At 35.8% G+C, this 22,324-nt stretch overlaps 1 protein-coding gene and 1 pseudogene across 1 annotated transcript; one reads left to right on the top strand and one right to left on the bottom strand.

Moving 5' to 3' along the window:
* Positions 1–9,586: 9,586 nt before the first annotated feature.
* LOC18022745 (transcriptional regulator ATRX) lies at positions 9,587–12,164 on the bottom strand. Its single transcript, XM_024158591.1, has 7 exons — positions 12,108–12,164; positions 11,639–11,999; positions 11,236–11,520; positions 10,825–11,115; positions 10,467–10,709; positions 10,201–10,346; positions 9,587–10,111 (listed from the first exon to the last, which is right to left on the bottom strand). The coding sequence occupies exons 2-7, from the start codon at positions 11,958–11,960 to the stop codon at positions 9,857–9,859; spliced, it is 1,542 nt and encodes a 513-aa protein (XP_024014359.1). The 5' UTR covers positions 11,961–11,999; positions 12,108–12,164; the 3' UTR covers positions 9,587–9,856.
* A 6,604-nt stretch (positions 12,165–18,768) lies between these two features.
* On the top strand, positions 18,769–21,836 carry LOC18022744 (annotated as a pseudogene).
* The last annotated feature ends 488 nt before the right edge of the window (positions 21,837–22,324 follow it).

Raw genomic sequence — 22,324 nt, 5'->3', positions numbered from 1 at the left:
GCTCTTCATATACAAACTTAGAAACTAGATTCTACCCCGTGCATCTACACGAAATTTTTATTTTTAATTTAATTTTATAATGTAATTTATGTTTTTATAGAAATAATATTTTTAATAAATGACACAAACTTATTTTTTTGTTTAGATGAATTTTTTTAATTTATTTTTTAATAATTTTACCACGATTATAGAAATATAATTTTAACCTGTTCATTCGACTAATTTGAAGACTATGAATATAAAAACATAATTCTAGCTCGTACGTTCATATTACCATATAATATAAAGATTTTTTTAATTTTAAATATCTAATGTTTAAACTGATTGATTATAAGAAAGTATATAATAATATATCATTTATTATCTTTATTAGCATAAGAATATTATTTAAATTTAGATATCTAACTATAACATAAATTAATATCCTATTTTCTATTTTTCTAAAGATAATAACAACTGATTTTTGTAATTTTGATAATTAATCTAACATATATCTAAGAAAAACTAAACTGAATTGAATTTGAATTTTTTCAAAATATTTTCAAAAATAAAATTCAAATATATTAATTTATTAATTTTAGAAATAAATAAAATAGATAAATTAAATTAAAATATTTGTTTGGTAACAGAAATAATAGTTATCCAAAAACAGAATAATCTTAAATGAATAAAATTTTGTTGGACACAAAAAGTACTTCCTTTTTAATAGTATAGAATATTAAATTACATATTTTAATAAACTAAAATTAAAATTCGAGAAGTGGTAGTAAGTGACTTCGACAAAGATAAAATTTGATTCTTTTAGATTTAGATGACATGGTGAACAAAATGAGAGAAATTGAGACGAAGGAGATGTGTATCACCACGCTTCTACATTATTATGATTTATGAATTCAAATTTGTTTCTTTTTTTGGTCAATTTGTTGACTTCTCTTTTCATTAAGATTACGGGGCCTCAGACTGAGTAATTACTCTGTTCTTTTAGCGAACGCTGCGTCAGCGGGAGCAACAAAGTAAAAAACTATAATTATTGTTTGGGCAAATTTTAATCAGTTTGTCTGTGAATAGTCCTACGAAATGACGAGAAGAGATAGATCTTTATTAATCAACAAATATTGAGGTACAAATAATCAATATCGAAAATCAAAGTAAGTTGGTATCATCCGTCGCTCGGTAGTCGTCGTAGATTGGCGAGAGCGAAGGTACAAAGAGATCTGGTCGTTCGGTTCTCTGTTGCGGGAATAGAGTTTTTAGGGTTTTCTACAGTATGTGTTTGTGTGTCCGTCTTTGCTCTAGGACTTCTCTATTTATAGGGTTATGTCAATCCTAATTCTTATTGAATTAGGTTTTATAAGTCGGTCGGTCTTTCCATATTTCCCTTTGAATTGGAAGCTCATGTCGGTCGGTCGCTCCAACTTTTCTAGACAGTTTATTAAAGAATATGAACCAACGATTTATAATAAACCACTGGTCGATGTTAAACCGATTGACAAAGACGAATAGTCGATGTTAAGACTCTCTCTCTAGTGACCGTTTGTCACTCCCATTCTTTTCAGGTACATGATCACAATGACCGTTCGTCATTCGTACTCTCCTATCAGCGACACGATCACAATGACCATTCGTCACTCCTTTCCTCTTGCCAATGACAAGATCACAGTGACCGTTCGTCACTCCCTCTTTCTTAGCAGCGACATGATCACAGTGACCGTTCATCAATCCTTTTCACTTAGCAGTGACATGATCACATTGGCCGGATAATGAATTAATTTCACCCAACAACTTGCCCCCTACTCTTCAATTTCTTATTTAGAATTTGGAGAGTAACTTAGCCTTTGTGATCGCTGGTCAATGTACGACAATATTTCTTGTCTATCCGAACCTTGTTTGGTTCTACCATATCTCAATTCGTGGTCATTCCTTATCTAGGATGGATAAGCAGATTCAATTCATAATGACCATAGCTTCCATATCGCATGAGGCATGTTCCATCATCTTACGGAGTGACAAGCGTCGATGTACCATCATCTTCCCAATTAACACACAGCTTCTTTGCTGAAGGTGCGGAAGGTCATTGGTAGCTCGTCCTTGAAGGGTTCATTGTTGGAAGATCATCATCATTAGTTAATCGGTGGTAAGTTATCATCGTTGGTCGTTGCTTGATGTTGAGAGCTCATCGTCGATCATTGGGAACTTATCATTGATTGTTGAGAGCTCGTAGTCGATCGTTAGGAGCCCGCCGTCGATCGTTGGGAGCTTGTCGTTGAACGTTAAGAGCTCGTCGTCAATCATTGGGAGCTTGTCCTTGATCGTTGGGACCTCGTCGTTCATACGTATAATCGATCTAGAAAATCTTTGTGGGAGGTCATCATTTGTAATTTCATTGCTATAAGGTTGACATGAGAGGTCGTCATGTGAGATCTCACTTTTGATAGCTTGTCGGTGTGAGCTCATCGGTGAGAATTCGTCATTGGGAGGTTGTAAGGAGTGACGACCTGCATTTTGGTAGTGCCTTGCGCTTTTGCAGTGACATACCCTCTTTAAAGTCTCTTCTGGTCTATCTTTCTCTATTTCTTTTACTTATGCCACTTCTTTCTTTTTGACTTTGCTTGTCGCTTCCCTCTCTTCTTCTTTTATTGGGAGTTGTCTCTCCTTTTTTTTTATTTGTCGTTCCTTCTTCTCCTCTTTTGGACATACCTCATGTCATTCCTCATGTCATGTCGCTGTTAAATCAGCCGAAAGCGATGGGAAGACTATGCTGGTATTTCCTGACTCGTTCACAGGTTTAAGCGATGGCGCTTTTGCGCCGACACTGACCCGTGGTCATATTGGGACGTATATTTTGAGGAATCACCTTAATTTCTTATTTAAGGCCTTTCCTTGAACTTTATCTTCTGGAGCTTTATTGCTCGTGGCGTTTACTTTTGTTTATCTGATAGGATGTGTCGATCCTAAAAACTTGTCATTCGTCGATGATGCAACGTTTGTTGACATCTTTGTTTTACGTTTTGGATAATGACATTATCTTGGCGGTTTGTAACCATTCTTTTCACTACCACGGCAGGTGTATAGCCATATGTTGCACATATTGCAATTTGCAGTTTGCTTAATTGTGGGATCACGTCTCTCGTTCGGTGATGTATATCGCTCTTCAAATTAGTAACAGTAGCAAGTACGTTACTTTTTAGTGCTATTCCCTTAGGTTAGCTATGACATTTACTGCAGTCATACCAGCAATTTCAGCTGTGGTTGCTGCTTGTCACGAGGTTTTTTCCTCTTAATTGTTCTTTTGATTTTTGAGGAGGTTTTGGAACTCCTTTAATCTTTAGTGACAGTAGTCACTTCTAGTTTAATGAGGTCATGCCTCTGAATTGTAATAGGGCGACAACGTCACTCTCTTATGCTTTTTTTTTTGTGAGGAATCGCCTCTTTCGAAGGTGACAATGTCACTCTCTTTTTGTGAGAAATCACGTTTGTTTCGAAGGTGACAATGTCACTCTATCTTTGTTTATGTGAGGAATCGCCTCTTTCAAGGTTGACAATGTCACTCCTCTTTTGCTTGTAGGTGATGATGACAATGTCATTCATCTTTGTTGGTGAGGAATCGCCTCTTGCACCCTCTATGGGTTGTTAATTATCAATATTTTTTCGAAGAATACACCTTTCTTTTCATGACCTTGGTCAGTTCGTATGCGTACAATGACGCTTTTAAATAGTTAAGTGGGTGACAATCGTCAATCTGTTCAAGGCAGTGCCTTCTAGTCGATCTGAGTATTGTCTGTCACTCGTCGTAAATTGGATCGTCGATCACTCTCTTTTATGTGCCATCGTGAATGACAAACATAAATTCTAGGACTTCTAAAACTCGTCTGTTTAAAGTTTCTTTCTTGAAGTGTCTCTCCGTAGATAGGAAATAGAATATTCAAATACAAAGGTAGTGCGGTCTCGGCGATCATCAAAAAATGCAAAAAGCAACTAACGATAAAAAGTCAAAGGTATAAAAAATATAACTCAAGCAAAACGAACCAACCTTGAAGTAGTAAGTTGAGATGTAGGGCGCACAGCTGTTGAATAGATTTTTTTGCATTCTTTATCCTGCAGTTTGTACGCGCCTGATCCACGGACCTTCCCAATAACCTATGTCGTACGTCTGTTGGCAGCCTTGAACCCCTTATTAGGATCGCCTTCTATTAGTTGAACCTCGTCGAGTTGCTCAATGTCTGGCCAAGTGAACGAAGACACTGCATGGATTGGTCGATGTGTACCTCCACTGTCGTTTCTCCTGCTGTCGATGTCATTGTGAGGTCTTTGATATGGCTTATCATCTCTCGTCGTTCTCTCGTTTCTTGTTACACACGATTCGGAGCATTGAGAGTGTTGCTGAGCGTAGGCAGGATCTTCCTCCCATATAATCTGTGCCCATGCTCTTGACAGCGCATCTTCCATTGTTTTGCATCAATATTTTGTCAGTTCTTTATATAGATCACCGCTCTGGAGCAAACCTCTTTTATATGCTGAAATCGCAGTGGAGGTGACACTTTCTCTTTGTTGAATCGTCCCACATAACTATGCAAGGACTCTCCTCTCTTCTGAATGACCTCGTAAAGATCGTCAGCGGTCCTTTCCAAGTTTCTACTGCTTGCAAATTGCTCAACAAAGCGATCTGTCAGTGATGCAAAAGAGTCAATTGAAGCGTTAGGTAGGTTTGTAAACCACTGGAGAGCTGGTCCAGTAAGACTTGAACCAAACCCCTTGCACATGGTAGCTTCGCGAAGTTCTTTTGCAACTACTGTGGTAAACATTCGTTGCTTATACTGTGCTATGTGATTATCCGGATCTGTTGTTCCATCATACATCTTCATCGAAGGAAGTGTGAACTTCTTTGGCATCTCTGTCAATGCGATCGCATCCGTAAATGGAGTATCTGCATAGGAGTTAGGAGCGCTTTTCGCGATTCGAGGAGCCACACTGGGAAGTCGGGCGATTAAAAGCTCCATAGCTTCCAAACGCTTTGTGAAATCATCTGCAGCGGTCCCCATTGTAGCCGTAAGAGGATCTTCCAAGGGCAACATAGGGGGAACGCAAGCTCGGAATCTGGCACGAGCGTCGGCTGCAGTGTTTCCATCATCAACCAAAGAAGCGTTCACCTCCTTCAAGGAAGCGTTTTCTGCTTCCAGTTATGCAAGTCGCTCTTCATACTGCTTCATCTAGGCGGTGAGTGCCTCTAGTTGAGTAGCATGAATGTCGGGGGTGGTGTTTCCGTCATTATCGCCTTCTGTCATATCTCACGTAGTTAAGACTTCCCCTCTCTCTAGCGCCAAACTGTTTGGGCAAATTTTAACCGGTTCGCGTGTGAATTGTCCTACGGAATGACGAGAAGAGATAGATCTTTATTAATCAACGAATATTGAGTTACAAGTAATCAATATGAAAATCAAAGTAAGTTGGTATCGTCCGTCGCTCGGTAGTCGTCGACGATTGGCGAGAGCGAAGGTACAAAGAGATCTGATCGTTCGGTTCTCTGTTGCGGGAATAGAGTTTTTAGGGTTTTCTGCAGTATGTGTTTGTGTGTCCGTCCTTGCTCTAGGACTTCTCTATTTATAGGGTTATGTCAATCCTAATTCTTATTGAATTAGGTTTTATATGTCGGTCGGTCTTTCCATATTTCCCTTTGAATTGGGAGCACATGTCGGTCGGTCACTCCAACTTTTCTAGACGGTTTATTCAAGAATATGAACCACCGACTTATAATAAACCACTGGTCAATGTTAAACCGATTGACAAAGACGAATAGTCGATGTTGAGACTCTCTCTCTAGTGACCGTTTGTCACTCCGATTCTTTTCAGGTACATGATCACAATGACCGTTCGTCATTCGTACTCTCCTATCAGCGACACGATCACAATGACCATTCGTCACTCCTTTCCTCTTGCCAATGACATGATCACAATGACCGTTCGTCACTCCTTCTTTCTTAGCAGCGACATGATCACAGTGACCGTTCGTCAATCCTTTTCACTTAGCAGTGACATGATCACATTGACCGGATAATGAATTAATTTCACCCAACAATTATAAGTTAGTTGCGGCTTAAGTCTGTGGAAAATAATTCATAACGACAACCACAGCCGTTACTCCGATCAACGCTGGTTTTTTCAGCGTCACCTGCGTCGCCGGTAACAGAAGTAGCCGCAGCGTCACCGTTTTTTCTATTCTACTGTTTCGTTGCCGTCATTTACAGTTTAATTTTTTACCGCATGCCGCTGACGCAACATGAGGGAAAAGAACATACCTTACATCCAAAAAGAAGGAAAATACAAGATAACAAAGCAAAATGTACCAAAAAGTCCACCAAAAGATAGATTGTAGATATACTTCATCAAAAGGAATCATAAGAGGTTGAAAACAGATACAATCTCAGAAAAGTTTTGATTTTCCGTATCCAGTGTCTCCTCTTTTGTTTCTAATGGAAAATCCATTAGGTTGACCTTCTAACTATCTAACTATCCATTAGGTTTTAGGGTTAAAGACAGGCAACGAGAAAAAATCCATAATTATTAATTACGTCTTTATAGTTTTTTACAGTCATAAACTTTTATATGACCCTCTAAATATCTAGATTTTACAGAATTGACCAAAATTGTTTCCATTATAATCCAAACAGAGATCAGACAATAACCATTATTCATGTGTTTTTTGACATGTCAATTGAGAAAGATTTATGAAATATATTTAATTCAAATTAAGTAAATCAATCTACAATGAACTGAATCGAATTATATGATATGTGAATTGATTTCAATTTTAGAACCGTAGATTTTGTTTATTATCTAAAATATAGAAATTAGAATCAAATCAAAATAAAGAAGAAAAAAACTTGATTAATATTTGTTTTTCACTCTAAATAAAGAGATATATTGAATTCGCTAAAATAGTAATGAAACTATATATTTTGTTTAATCAAAGTGTAACTGAAAACCGGCAAACTATAAGGCCGAAAGTTTAGAGCTACAAATAGAGAGTAAATGAGAGAAATTTTCTAATCACTAGTCGCTTTTGTAGAGTAATCTATAGCGGTAACTTTAACATTTATCTTAAGATAAATTTTAGTTAATTGACAAAAACTTTTTTTGATAATTTTATTTATGATCAGAGTAGAAATTATACTACAACTATTTTTTGTGTTTTTTGGCCTCTCAATTGAAGAGATTCGCAAGGGAAGATTATTTCAGATTAAGCAAATTGATCCATGATGAACCAAATCAAATAACCTGATTCATAAATTGATTTCAATTTAGCACCGTTATAAGAGTTTTACTTTTTTCTATATTTGAAATACGGAAACAATATCCAAAATTAACTGATAAAAAAACTTAGTTATAATTTTTTATTTTCACTAAAAATAAAAAGATATTTTATTCCAATAAAATAGTTATAAAAGTGTAACTAAAATTCTCATTTGACCAAAATGTAACTAAAAATTGAAAGGCTAATGCAAGTTTTAGGATTATAGATGAGAGCAACTCTAGAGCCACCAATGACATTTTCCATAACGGCCCATTTTATACATTTAGGAAAATTTTAAATTTGACCCTCTAATTATCTACATCTTTAGAAAATAAACCAAAACTACTTTGGTAAGACTCTTTTTTAAGCTGAGTTAATATACTTTAACCACAATTTTTGGTTTTTGTCAATTAATTGTCGATTTGATTTGTTATGCTTTGGCCAATATGTCACTAACATATTTAGGTCAAATCTCTTAATTGATTTTTGTATAATCTAAGCGTTTTTCTACTATAATCCTCTAACTATCTACGCTTTTACAGAATTGACCACACCTGTTTCGATTATGACCCGATCAGAGATTATAGTATAGACGCTATTGTGTGTTTTTTTGTCTCTCATTTGAGAAAGATTTATAAGGGAAGTTTATCTTGAATTAAGCAAATTGATCCATAACGAACCGAATCAAATAGTGTGATACGTGAATTTATTTCATAACTAACGCCGTTACAAAAGTTTTATTTTATTCTATCTCAGAAAAAATGGAAATTAGATCTGAAACAAACTAAAGAAGAAGAAAACATTGATTAAAACTGAATCGCAAGTTTTAGGGTTAAAATTGTAATAAAAATATGTAATTGAAAATTAATGAACTATAAAGCCGAATGGAAGTTTTAGGGTTAAAATGGAAAAGCAATAGACAACTTATCTAATGACAAACTTTTACTTATATCTTATGAGAATTTTGAATATGACCTTCTAATTATTTACACTTTATAAAATTGACTTAATATTTTTGATAAAACTTTTATAATCTTAGTAGAGATTATACTATAGCCATTATTTATGTTTTTTGTATTTCAGTTAAGAAAAAATTATGAAAGAACTTTCATTCAGATTACACAACAAACCAAATCAGAAAAATAATTAGCAAATTGATTTCGGTTTTAGCACCATTATAAAGGTTTCGATATATATACATTAGCAATATAGTGGAACGCATATTGCTTAAATGACCACACAATTTATCTCTTTTTTTTTTGCTAATTCACAGTTTACCTAATTAGTAATTACGAGTCATGTATATTTTTGTCCATGAACATGCGTTATATGATACGTGTGTTTAACAAAATTTATGAACAGTTATTAAGTTGGTAGTAGGAGATGCCCTCTAAGGTACTACCTACTATATAAAATATGATACTAATTACCAAATATGTCTAGCTACATATTTTCCTTTGGTTTTTCTAATTCTACATAATTAATAAACTCAAAAATGTGAAGAGAATCAAATTAATTGGATCTGGCGCTCTTGCAAGAAGCTGTGAGTATAAGGTTCATTATGTCAACAAAGAAAAGGAATAACTCAAACCGCTAATCTTGATACTTTGGGTTTGGTTTAGTCACTCGGATTGGTCTTTGATTCAGCGCTGAACGTATTCTGCTTCATCATTCTTTTTACCTACTTGACCATCTTCTGTGTCATCATTCTCCTCAGATACTTGACCATGTGCTGGCTCAACATTCTCCTCAGCTACTTGACCGTGTTCTTGCTGATCATTCTCCTCAGCTACTTGACGGTGTTCTTGCTGATCATTCTCCTCAGCTTTTCAAAGCTTCTTCTTCTTCATGAGTGGGTTCATTGGCAATCTCCCTCTTTGAACCAGCAGCAGCCATTAGCTTACCATTGTCAACTATTACGCCAGCATCAACAAATATATATATAAACCACTTGTTACTGTTGCCGTCAAAAATCTTACTCACATTCATATAATATGGCATGTGAAAAAGTGACCATCCAATTCAACCTAAAACAAAACCCAAACCACTCATTCGTTACAAGTTATGTGAAATCCATCAACGTTCTTGTGCTCATCTAACGGCAGGAATACAATAACATAAGCAACTGCTTTTTCATATAAATGGAAACAATTTTTCTAACAACTGTTAAAACATGGTAAACAGCACAAGAACAAAACGCATTCTTAGTATAGTCGTTATCTTATGTTTTATGTTTTAGAGAGAGAACAAATATTTTACGTTCTCTTTAGAATCTGAAATGTTGTTTCTAGCTTAAACATCAGCTCAGGCACATAGTCCAATGGATCTTTCACCTTCAGGCTCATGATTTTAAACTTAGCTCTGCTCATTTGATCAATATGTAACGATCAGAGAAAGGTATTCATCAAAGAGGAGGAATTCTTAAAAGATAAGGTGGTCATTCAAACAAAGGTATTTTCTCCAAAAGATTACATCTAACATCAAACAGAATCCTCCTCCAGCTTCCAAAACATTAACATCACAAAACAGTTTTTTCCTACACCACCTCTTCCTGCGAGTATTTCTTTTCTATGTAGTCTCTTCAGATGTCATAATCAGCAAAGGTGATGTTCTGTTACTGACCAGCTTAAATACGAAGGAACATCCGACTTTCTGACCATTAGCCTCACAGAAACTTCTCCATACACGTGTGATGTAAACTTCACCAGATGATTTCCTACAATATAAACCTGATGTCCATTTTCTTCCATGTTTGTCCATCAGAATTATCTCATCGAATCTTCCGGTCAGTATGTTGGATCTTGAAATATTCTTTGGAAGATACTGCAACACCAAATAGTCAAACAGTTACTTTCATCTAGTTGTATGTCATTAAATATTGTATATTAGTACGAAAAGAGAGAAGTGCTAACCAAGCAATTTTTCTTTAGATTCGAGACAGTGACAGAGGCCACGAAGCTAGGACTATCTGACATACACAAAGATTCCAAATTCTTCTTTTCTTCTGCAGACACATGTTCAACTTGTGACTCAGTCCTCTTCTGCGTCGAGTTTTTTCCTGGATAGAAAATGGAGATTGGAGATTGTTAGTTTATTTTATGTATTCTATATAGTTTATTTTAATAAGAACCGCTTTATAAATATATATTCCATGCATCAAGAATACAACTGAGATCACCTTTTCCTATTGCACAAGATTCAGAAGCAACATCAGAGCTTTTCTTTCGACTACTTTTCTTTGTATCAGACCTTCTCATCTTTTCCTTCTCCTCGGCTACTTGGGATTTCAAAACTTCTTCTTTAAGAGTGGGATCATTGGTGATCTCTGTCTGTTTCTCAAGCAACTCATCATCAGTGTCTGAAAAGGTTTGTTGATTCTCTCCAATATCGTTAATGCCATCTCTCTCGCTGCTTACAATGTCTAAGAAAATCATATGTTATAATCAAAGGTAAATAAACTGATAATTTCCAATAACATCTCATAATAAGTATCATAACATCAATATATATTCCATCAGCAAGAAATGAGAAGTTACTTTTTCCTTTTGCACAAGATTCAGTAGCAACATTAACCTTTACTCCTCCACATAACTTTAGACTCTCATCCGAGGTTTTCTTTCGACTACTTTTATTTGCATCTGAGTTTTTAATCTTTCTCTTCTTTGACTTCTTCTTCTCAACTACTTGGGTGTTTAGAGGTTCTTCTTCAATAGTGGGGTCGTTGGTGATCTCTGCCTTTTTCTCAAGCAACTCATCATCAGTGTTTGAAAAAGTTTGTTGATTCTCTCCAATATCGTCAATGCCATCTCTCTCGCTGCTTACAAAGTCTAAGAAAATCATATGTTATAATCAAAGCTAAATAAACTGATAACTTCCAATAACATCTCATAATAAGTATCACAACATCAATATATATTCCATCAGCAAGAAGGGAAATCAGAAGTTACCTTTTCCTTTTGCACAAGATTCAGTAGCAACATTAACCTTTTTTCCTCCACATAACTTTAGACTCCCATCCGAGGTTTTCTTTCGACTACTTTTAGTTGCATCTGAGTTTTTAATCTTCCTCTTCTTTGACTTCTTCTTCTCAGCTACTTGGGTGTTCAGAGGTTCTTCTTCAATAGTGGGATCATTGGTAATCTCTGTCTGTTTCTCAAGCAACTCATCATCAGTGTTTGAAAAAGTTTGTTGATTCTCTCCAACATCACCAATGCCATCACTGCTTACAATGTCTACAAAAAATCATATGTTATAATCAAAGCTAAATAAACTGATAATTTCCAATAACATCTCATAATAAGTATCACAACATCAATATATATATTCCATCAGCAAGTAATCAGAAGTTACCTTTTGCTTTTGCACAAGATTCAGTAGCAACATTAACCTTTACTCCTCCACATAACTTTAGACTCTCATCCGAGGTTTTCTTTCGACTACTTTTAGTTGCATCTGAGTTTTTAATCTTCCTCTTCTTTGACTTCTTCTTTTCAGCTCCTTGGGTGTTCAGAGGTTCTTCTTCAATAGTGGGATCATTGGTAATCTCAGTCTTTTTCTCGAGCAACTCATCATCAGGGTTTGAACAAGCAGCCTTCTTAGCTTTCACCGTAGCATCAACAAATATAAATCTGTTCTTCTTACTGTTACATGCAAAAGCCTTACTCACGATCATCGAATCTGGCAAGTGATAAAAGTGACCACTCTTTTTAACCTGAAAGAAAATAACCACTACTTTTGCTGTTAAAACAAAATTTGTAAAACAACAACTACTTTTGCTGTTAAAACAAAATTTGTGAAACAAAGGCAGCGAAAGCTCTACCTTTACGGCAGAAATGGTAATTTCCCCTTTTTTTGGGAAACAATGTGGATGCTCCGTAAGTAATTTTTTCTGTAAATAAAAGAAAAGGGAAAATTAGTAAATGAATGACATCACCAAGCCAATAATTTTACTTTAGAAGTCGTTTTCACCTTTCAAAACAGAGACGTTTTCATGCTTGTGAAGGAGAAGCACGAGATAAGTGTCGAGACTTGTCTCAATCCACACGCGGTGCATCTCCGAAGCGTCTGATCTCAGTCGTTGCTCTCTTCTCTTGCTTTCTAGTGGTTCGAGTGAAAATCTTAAGGAATCGCCTGTAAACAACGAAGAACAGAGCACAAAAAGTAAAAATCTAACAACATGCAGAGAGCAAGAGAGGGAGAGTGAGAGTGAGAGACAGAGAGAGATATTTACAAGGTGGGTGTTGAAGCCTGGAAGAATGGGCTTGAAGAAGTGTGGATTGACCGAAAGAAGATGAGAAGATTGAACAAGGATTTTTCAGTGAGGAGTTTTAGAGCTCTCGTCTTTTCGTTTTCCCAATGTTAAAAGCTCTGATCTGCTTCTTGTTCATCTTCTTCTACTCTTTTATTCTTCACTTCGATTCGTCTAGAGACTAAAATAACCTCACTGGGGCCCGTTTCTCTTTTTGTGGGCCTTTCTGCATTCAAGTCCATTCTTCATGAAGCTTTCGGTTTACTTCCAATCAAACCAGCTAGAGATTTGCGTGGTTATTATCTAAGTTAAACCTTTAACCAAAAGTCAACATACATACCAATAAAGAAGAAACTGGGAATAAGCGTCGAGTTTTTTTATGGGAAAAAATCTTAAAAATACCTCAAGTTTATAACTTTTGCCAGAAAAATACCCAAACTATTTACGCTTCCTTTTTAATATCTGACATTTGTCTGACTACCTCTTTAATACTCGAAAATTCAAAAATCGTAAGTTTCACTACCAGTTTTTAATCACGATTAATTGTTAAACGGAGACTGTGATACGGTGTTAAAAAAATTAAACACGTGGGTTTAACTCTAACCCAAAAAGACAAAAAAACCTGCCTGGACATACGTATTGTATTCTCTTCCCACGTTCTTCCCCAAATCAAAACATAAACCCTAAATCGATTTCCCCAAATCGATTTTCCCCAATTCAAATCCAACAAATCGCTAATCGAAAAACCCGTACTCTTTACTCTCTCGTATCGCTATTTCTCTTCGAAAGCGATCTGCGTCTTCACGTCGATTTCGTATAACCATATGAGACAGTGATTTGCAACAAGCAAAATAACAAGCAAAATAACAACAAGCAAAATAACAACATTACAACAAAGACAATCGCATCTACTTCTTAGCCATTGTTAGGATCATCGCTGTGACAACAATGAATCCTCCCCAGGATATCACAATGAATTGGCGTAAAAGCTTTTCCTTCTCTTTTGAGGCCATCGCTTCAATTTCAAGTTTTCTCTTCTCTTCTGCAATTTTCTCAAACATCTCCAAATTCATCATACCTGAATCAGCTCCATTCAGATCTTTGTCATTGCATGCTCGGAGAGACTCGTTAAGCTCCTTGAGTTGTTCTTTTTGTCGCCTAATCTGATTTCTCGCCTCAAGCAAGCTAATCTTCTGCCCATCCAAACGGCTTTTCCTTGTCAGCCCAACAAAGAAACCCATGTGTATCACATTTGTAAAACCTTCTTCCTGGGTTTTCATCAGTCCATGATTTCGCCATGGTCGTCACTTTCCTGCAGCGACAAATCGGATTTTCCATCTGGGTGTATCCATCGTTGAACGAGTTAGCAGATGATGATGAGTTTTCCATTGATTGGTGCGAGAGACTGGCTAATAAAAGCGAACAGAGCTGAGATAAAAGCGAAGATGTGAAGTGAAGGGAAAATCGATTTAGGGTTTATGTTTTGATTTGGGGAAGAACGTGGGAAGAGAATACGATATGTATGTTCAGGCAGGTTTTTTTTTGTCTTTTTGGGTTAGAGTTAAACCCACGTGTTTAATTTTTTTAACGCCGTATCACAGTCTCCGTTTAACAATTAATCATGATTAAAAACTGGTAGTGAACTTACGATTTTTGAACTTTCGAGTATTAAAGAGGTAGTCAGACAAATGTCAGATATTAAAAAGGAAGCGTAAATAGTTTGAGTATTTTTCTGGCAAAAGTTATAAACTTGAGGTATTTTTAAGGTTTTTTCCCTTTTTTTATCGGAGTTTCTTATGAGTTTTTAGTGAATTTTTTAAAAATATTTATGATTAAAATAAAAAATTAATAATCTTATATATAAAATACAATCAACTCTTTCCGGTTGAGTAACACATCAACAATAGAAAGAGTGACATGTGGCACATTCAAAAATTAATTAAATTTAATTTAAAGCAAAACATATTAAAACTTAAATAAATATTAATATATATATATATATATATATATATTAGAATGCAATTCAAATTAAATTTAAATATAGAAAAACTTATAAATATTTTATAATACAAGATTTTTTAAATGCACTATTCTATTTTCTTTTTTTAAGTGATTTAAATTTTATCTTCAAACTAAAAATATACTAAATTTTAATGTAAATAAAAAAACAAATTAAGACTGAATAAATTAAGAAGTTTCTCAAATATTTTTATATAAAACTTCAACTAATAAATTATAAAACACAAAAAAATATTTAATAAACGATTAAAGAGATAAAAATTATTAAAAAATAATAGTATAAAGAAAGGTATGCACATAAAAAATGTCATATATGATTTTTAAAAAACTTGTAAAATGGAATCAATACAATATATATAACTAAAAAAATTCAAAATGGTAAATTGAAAAAGTTAACAAGTATTATATTAGTAAGATTTACAAGAATAAAAAGGATATGAAGATCGAAGAGCAAATAAATATTTTTCTCTGATATTCAACGTATATTTTTGAGTGAATTATTACGTTTTCATACAAAAATTAAAATAGTAGATTTTTAGTCCTTTATTAATTTGGAAGAAAAAATTAGACTATTTGGCACAACCGGTGTAGAAAAGATTACAAATAATATATCATCAAAAAGATATCGCAGAAAATATAAATATTTTAAACGTATAAACATTGATAATAAACATAAAATTCAATACAGATTTTTAAAATATACTATTTAAATATAAATTAAAATAAAATCGGTGCATATGCACGGGTTTTCTATTAAATAAGGGAGATCTGAGAAAGAGAATAACATCCTTGTTAGCATTTTTGCTTCATCACAATTTTCAACGTCATTACGAAGCTCTTGCATTTGGGAAACAAAGGTCTGCTCCACTGCTTCACGAATGGTACTTGCGTGCTTACTAATGGCCTCAACAATGGGATCTAAGTAAGTTAAATAATGGTTCACATTTGCATTTTTATATATGGTCAGTGGCATAGACATAAATAAATATAAATTACATCTCTTGAATTATATCAATATCTCCTTTATATAAAAGGGTTTACTTTCATGGCTTCTCAGCTATGTCACGTATGCTAAAATATTCAGGGAAATAATCAGCCAATCAAAACATCAATTCATTACACGTCACTTAAAACATTAAACAGTCAGCCAATAAAAACATACTCACATCCCCGCAGCACAATAATCAATCCTATTATAGTTCAACAACCCCTCCCAAACAAAAAACCCCAACGAAAGAAGAATAGAGGGCAGCCCAATAATGAAGCCCAATATAGTTCAACAACTCAGCCAAAACACAAAACCTAAATCAGTCTGCTACGCTTCTTTGTTGTCTACGCATCTGTGACCGAAATTACAGAAATAAAAAAAGCCAGTAACGATTCTCCTTCCTCCCATTTGAAATTCAACATCTCCATGAACGGCTCGTCTTCCTACCCACAAAGCCACGTTCTCCTGCTGTAAATACCCACGATGTAGAATCTGCAACGTCAGCCCATTCTAATACACCAGTGAACCAAGAATCAAATATACATACCTGCAAAAATTTGGGTACCAACATCACCTGTACACATCAACTCTGGTTACAAGTATGAGAATGGTTCTTTTTTTTTAACATGTAACTGAAACAAAAATTTCAAAAAGAAGAAGACGTATCTCATCAGCCCTTCATATATATGAACTATCTAGAGTATATATTGCAATGCAGAAATTATATCTGGAAACTAATGGCATAAAATAGAATTTACTCTGAAGAAATGTTTCCATCATCTGAAGCATCATAACGGCTTTGTAATTCACCCTCCAAATTTAGTTACATACTTAGGCATGAAGTAGAGCAAGTAGTCATAGTTGCTGCAGTCACTTTCAAGTTGAGGCTGGCATATTCGGGTATAGAATATAAGATTACTCTATGAAAGAGCTACTTCAAAACCTGTAAAGCCGTAGACATTTTAGAACTGATTGCTTGCATTTTTTATTGGTTGCAGATTTGCAGTACCCGGTAAACATATGCAAAAACATATGCAAAAAGACAAATCCTTACATTTCCAATGGGACATATGGTTATGCTTTAAAAGTATTCCCAAGAAGACTTGCACTGTTGATAAGAACACCATGTGAACCTGACAGCAACAGTTACGTAGAGCTTGATACTTCACATTCATAACCCAATCAACAGACAACAGAAAATCAATATAAAAATGAATGGATTTAATGTATTCTCGATAAATCTAAAACATTTAAAACATACTTTGTCAATTAAGTCATGGGAGTGAAAAAGAATCAGCGTTAGAATTTTTACACCGTTTGAAAGCATAATGAATACCTTTTAGAAGGAGTAGCCTCAAAACAAAGACCTCTTAAATATAGATTCAACCTTATTGAAGAACATGTGTCTTTGGATTTGAGCGAGAGCAATTGAGATTGGACACGCCATGGCTGTGCTAGGAAATGAGGTGGAGCAAAGTTATAAATTGTATCTTAGGACCCATCAGAGACTATTTAAAGAGACTGTCTTAAGTCGGTGAAGCAGATTGGGAATTTGTGGTCGGTAACTCTGAACATGGTTTTGTTAGGGGTTGCAAAGAAATTGGTGAGCCTGTAGATGAAGTTTGGTTTGAGTCTGCTTTTATAACGTGCAATTCTGTTGGGTGCAATGAAACCTTGAATAAGGGTTCCCTGTGTCGGTTTAGAAAATTACAATTATAAGTTAGTATATGTAGATCGAATTAGCATTGTTTGATTAGCCATAATTTGTTAATAAAATGACAATAGGAGATGGAGCCTACAAAATCAAAGTTGGAGACGAAGCTAGAACTAATCATACGAAGGGAGTATAATGCAGTGTTATCTATTGATGAGTCTTTTAAATGCAGTGTTCATCAATGAGGAGTAACTCAAGCCTAATGAGTAAGCTACCTTTCGTAGGGTTCCTTGCTTCCCAGAGGTGGATGATCTAAAAGCCAGTTCTTCCTTGCTTAGTCCGGATTCGACTTCAATGAAGAGTAGCTGTCAGTGGACTGGTGCGAGGGCCTTTGAAGCAGAGGCTGCCATAGCTGTGATAGTGTATATATGTTGTGTGCGCCCAATTTTCGTATTGTTTCTCTGCTATGATCGAAGACTATATACAGGGGAAGGAGTTGCGGTGATGTTTCCAAATTTATTAGAATGGGCTGATGTTGCAGATTCCACATTGTGGGTATTTACAGCAGGAGAACGTGGCTTTGTGGGTAGGAAAACGAGCCGTTCATGGAGATGTTGAATTTCAAATGGGAGGAAGGAGAATCGTTACTGGCTTTTTTATTTCTGTAATTTTCGGTCACAGATGCGTAGACAACAAAGAAGCGTAGCAGACTGATTTAGGTTTTGTGTTTGGGCTGAGTTGTTGAACTATAATGGGCTTCATTATTTGGCTGCCCTCTATTCTTCTTTCGTTGGTGTTTTTTGTTTGGGAGTGGTTGTTGAACTATAATGGGCTTGATTATTGGGCTTCAGGGATGTGAGTATGTTTTTATTGGCTGACTGTTTAATGTTTTAAGTGACGTGTAATGAATTGATGTTTTGATTGGCTGATTATTTCCCTGAATATTTTGGCATATGTGGCATAGCTGAGAAGCCAGGAAAGTAATCCCTTTTATATAAAGGAGGTTTTCTAACTAGTCCCACAACGACGTCCTTATCCATTATTCCTATTATTCAATTAATAAAAAAAACAAATCAAAAATCTTAGATTCCCTCTCTACGTGTTTATTGGCGTGTGGACTGATTTTCTCAAATCTTAAATTCAAATCTCAATTATTAATATTTTTCTAATCGAATCTCAGACAACAACTGGAAAAATATATAGAAATAATTGAAATACCTTTTAAAAGGTTCTTCTAGCTAATTAATCTACCAAAAGAGAAATTTCTTAATTAACAGTATTTATCTCCGAATTACCATTTCTCATTACATAGTTTCCAAAAATTTGAATCTTTCTCCATTTTCCCAAAACCATTAGCCCCAAACCCAGAGTGCAAAAGCATAAAAAGAGGTTTTTTCTCTCTGATACTTGAGAGATAGAGAGATAGAGAGAAACATCGAGATCCTTTTTATTTGTAGAATCACGATTGTGGGAGTTCGAGAGAAGGAATCGCGATTCTGAGAAATTTCCGTTTCAGATCTGATTGATTTTTTCTCCTGGTAATCCGGTCTTCCGGAGAGAGAAGGGAAAAAATGGGCGGTCTAGGCGGTGGCGGTGACAGCGGCGTCAGTAACGTGAACACGGGTGTTTCGGCATCTTCGAGAAAGGTGGTTCAGAGTTTGAAAGAGATCGTGAACTGCTCTGACTTAGAGATCTATGCGATGCTTGTTGAGTGCGATATGGATCCTGACGGAACAGTTAATCGTCTCCTTTCTCAAGGTTTTTTTTCATCTTTTTTACTTCAAGTTTCCATAACTTTTTTCTATTTGTTTTTTCTTGGTTTTAGCTTTGAATTTGTTTGTGGAAGTAGAACAGAACCAAAAGAAAGGAAAAAAAAACAAACTTTAAAACAATTCTTAACTTAAGCTTTTGAAAAATTTGTCTATCATATTGAGATTCGTGTAAGAGAATGTCAGAACTTTATTTGTTTTCCTTATGTTACTTGAAATAGTAATACTTTTACGATTTGGTTGAATTATCATTGTTACCTGTTTCTCGAAAGAACATAAAAATCAGTTTTTGTCCTTTTTTTTTGCCTTCTCCTATGTTTTTTCTATGGTACTGATTATGTGATTTTTATATTCTTGGCTTGTTCATTCAGTTTTGTATAATGCTGCTTTGTTTTAAAAAACTTTCAGATACTTTTCACGAGGTGAAGAGCAAACGAGACAAGAAGAAAAAGGTTAGTTGTACAAATTTTTTTAATCTAACACATTATAGTATCAGAAGATGAGTTCCTTTTTTGTCTTATTCTCACTTACTTTGTCTGTTTGGTCAGACCAAAAATCCAGCAGAATCCTGGACACGTAGCACCCCAAATCGTAGAGCTAGAAGCAGCGGTAATGACAGCTACAACACCGCTCGAGGTGGCGGAAACAGATATAACTCGAATGGTAACAAATTGCTAGAGAGAGTGTGTTTATATTTTTCTTCTGATGGTTGTGGTTTGATAATCTAATAAAAACTGTTTAAAAACTTGTTCAGAGTCGGGAAGTGTTCAAGGAGTACCTGCAAACAGAAGAGAAAACAGAACACATAATCACTGGGCTGTCTCTTCTTCTTCTTCATCTGGTGTCCTCGGGCGCCAACCTCTATCGAACAGGTTTTATTTCTTCACGTGATCGTTTCTTATCTAACTTAGTAAAAAAATGTCGCTGTTTTGTGGTTTTCTTAGTGTATCTCCTTTGCTTTTGCAGTGATCCTACAAACGTTGAAGTTAAGAAAGCACCAACGGGTTCGAGTGATGAAATTACCTCGTCTTCGCTGCCATCTCCTGCATATCAATCCGCTTGGGCCAATGCCAACCTTGGACAGAGAACCATGGCTGATATTGTGAAAATGGGTAGGCCTCTCTACCAGAAGAACATCACTGCGTCTTGTTCATTAGAGACTCAAGAGAGTGGAAGTAAAGCTCCTTTAAAGGATGAATGGCCTTCAATTGAGAAGCAAGATCCATTATCATCTCTTGTGAAGCCATCTGCTGAATCTAGTTTATCCACCAACCAATTCAGCGAGTCTCAACATCTGAACAAGACTCATTTGGATGACGAAAATCCTATTGCTTATCCTCCTAGCGGAGCAGGTTCTTCCGCCTGCTTCAGTATCCAGCAGAAACTTGGTTGATGGTGATTCTAGAGAGTCCTCGGTATATGACGACGAAAGCAACAACGCGGAGCGACATGCTTTTGAGGAAAATGGAGGTTAGATTATTCTTTTTAATTCTCTGTGTGAGTCTTGCTTTTTTTTTTTTTTAGCTCTTTTCTTCCTCTTTGTTCATGTTTTCTGAGTTTTGTTTGCTCTATTTTCAGCGGAAGATGTTTCTGCATCTGTTGCTACCGGTTTTCAGCAACTTACTATAGACAATGATGAAGAGCATGAAACATTACCGAAAGATGACAAATCTGCAGTGATAATCCCCAATCACCTGCAAGTCAATACCTCAGAATGCTCGCACCTAGCGTTTGGTAGTTTTAGCTCCCGGATAGGATCTGGCCAAGCTAGTGGATTGAATGAAACCTTGGAGGAAACACAAGATGAGTCATCATTCAGACACCCCGACACTGATTACTATGGAGAGGAAGAGGGACAACAACTCAGGAATGTTACTACTGAAAATGAACAAACATCCTATCAAATCGATTCAACGGCCCGGAATTACCATGCTTCCTCTGATTCTGAGACAGAAGCGGCGCAACAAGAACCTCATCAAGAAGATCATCAGTACAAGTTTTAATCTCCTGCAGATTATGGATTTGAAAACAGGCAACAATTGAATCCTCCATCTGAAACAAATCCTCAGATGCAGAATTTGGATGCCTTTCCCAACGTAATCGTAAAAAAAAAAAAATGCTATTTAGCTTTTATAGAAATCCATCAAAAGTTCGTTCCAAAGATCTAACAATGTCTCTTTTTTTCCATAATGTTCAGCAGCAAGGATATACAAGTTCATTACCTAACAATCTGCTACCATCAGGCATTCAAGATACAAGAGAACCTGATATTCACTACTCGCCTTTCCAAACAAAATACAACACTGCCACTCTCTCTTCACCTAGCGGTCCAGCAATATCCATGGCCGAGGTAGTAATCTGCATTCTCTTTAGCATAAACATACTCCTATCTTTCCTCTTAATATCATTGCGTACACAATTTTCTTTTGCAGGCACTAAGAGCCGCGAGTATGTCTAGTCAAAACGCAATGCCCGGTGCAGGACAACAAGCAGCAGCACTTGCTCAACACCTTGCCTTAAACCCATACATTCATCAGCCTGGGATGCCTGTAGGTCATTATGGTAACTTGATAAGCTACCCATTCATGCCACAAAGTTACAACCCTTACATGCCTTTGGCTTTTCAACAAGCGTTTCCCACTAGTAACCATCAGACTCTAGCTGCTATGCATCTGCAGTACAAGAATCAGGCAACCGCTCCTCCTGTTCTGCCTCCTTCTGCCTACGGGTTTGGCAGTGGCGCTCCATCGAGTAACAACTTTCCTTTGGCTCCTACTACCTCTGCAAACTCTTACGAAGATGTCTTGAGCTTACATTTTATGGACAGGAATCATTTGGCGTTATCACTTCAGCAGCAGGTAAAACAATAAATTATAGTTAAGCTAAAAGCCGACTCTTATTTAAGATTTTTAAGAACCAGTTCTTAAACCCTATGTGTCAAATTTGCATTGGACAGAAAATTTTAATGAAAATTTTCTCCTTTCTTCTTTATTTCTTCCCCAATAAATTTTCTATCTCCTTTCAACGACTCCTCGTTTCTTCTCTCTCGCCATCTCTGTCGTCATGCTCGTCTCTAACAGAAACCCTACCGTTGAAAGCACCCTTTCAAATTGCCGCTGGTGACTCAAAACCACTGAATCTTAATATCCAGAACCTCCCAATTTTCCTTCTCGGAAAGATCTTCACTTTTTGGCTGTTGGACCGATTTTTTTTACTTAAAGCTAACTGGGCTTAGTAAAATCAAATGGTGTGATGAGAAATAAGCTCAAGTCGGAGCCCTGGTGGTGGTCAGGTCGGGTTGAATAGAAAAAAAAAAAACAAAACTCAAGCCTAATCTTGTGATTCCATGAGACTTGGT

Source organism: Eutrema salsugineum, unplaced genomic scaffold (genome assembly GCF_000478725.1).
Source record: "Eutrema salsugineum unplaced genomic scaffold, Eutsalg1_0 scaffold_14, whole genome shotgun sequence".
NCBI lineage: Eukaryota > Viridiplantae > Streptophyta > Magnoliopsida > Brassicales > Brassicaceae > Eutrema > Eutrema salsugineum.
Note: the sequence above shows the minus strand (reverse complement) of the source record. Positions and strands in the feature narration are given on the sequence as shown.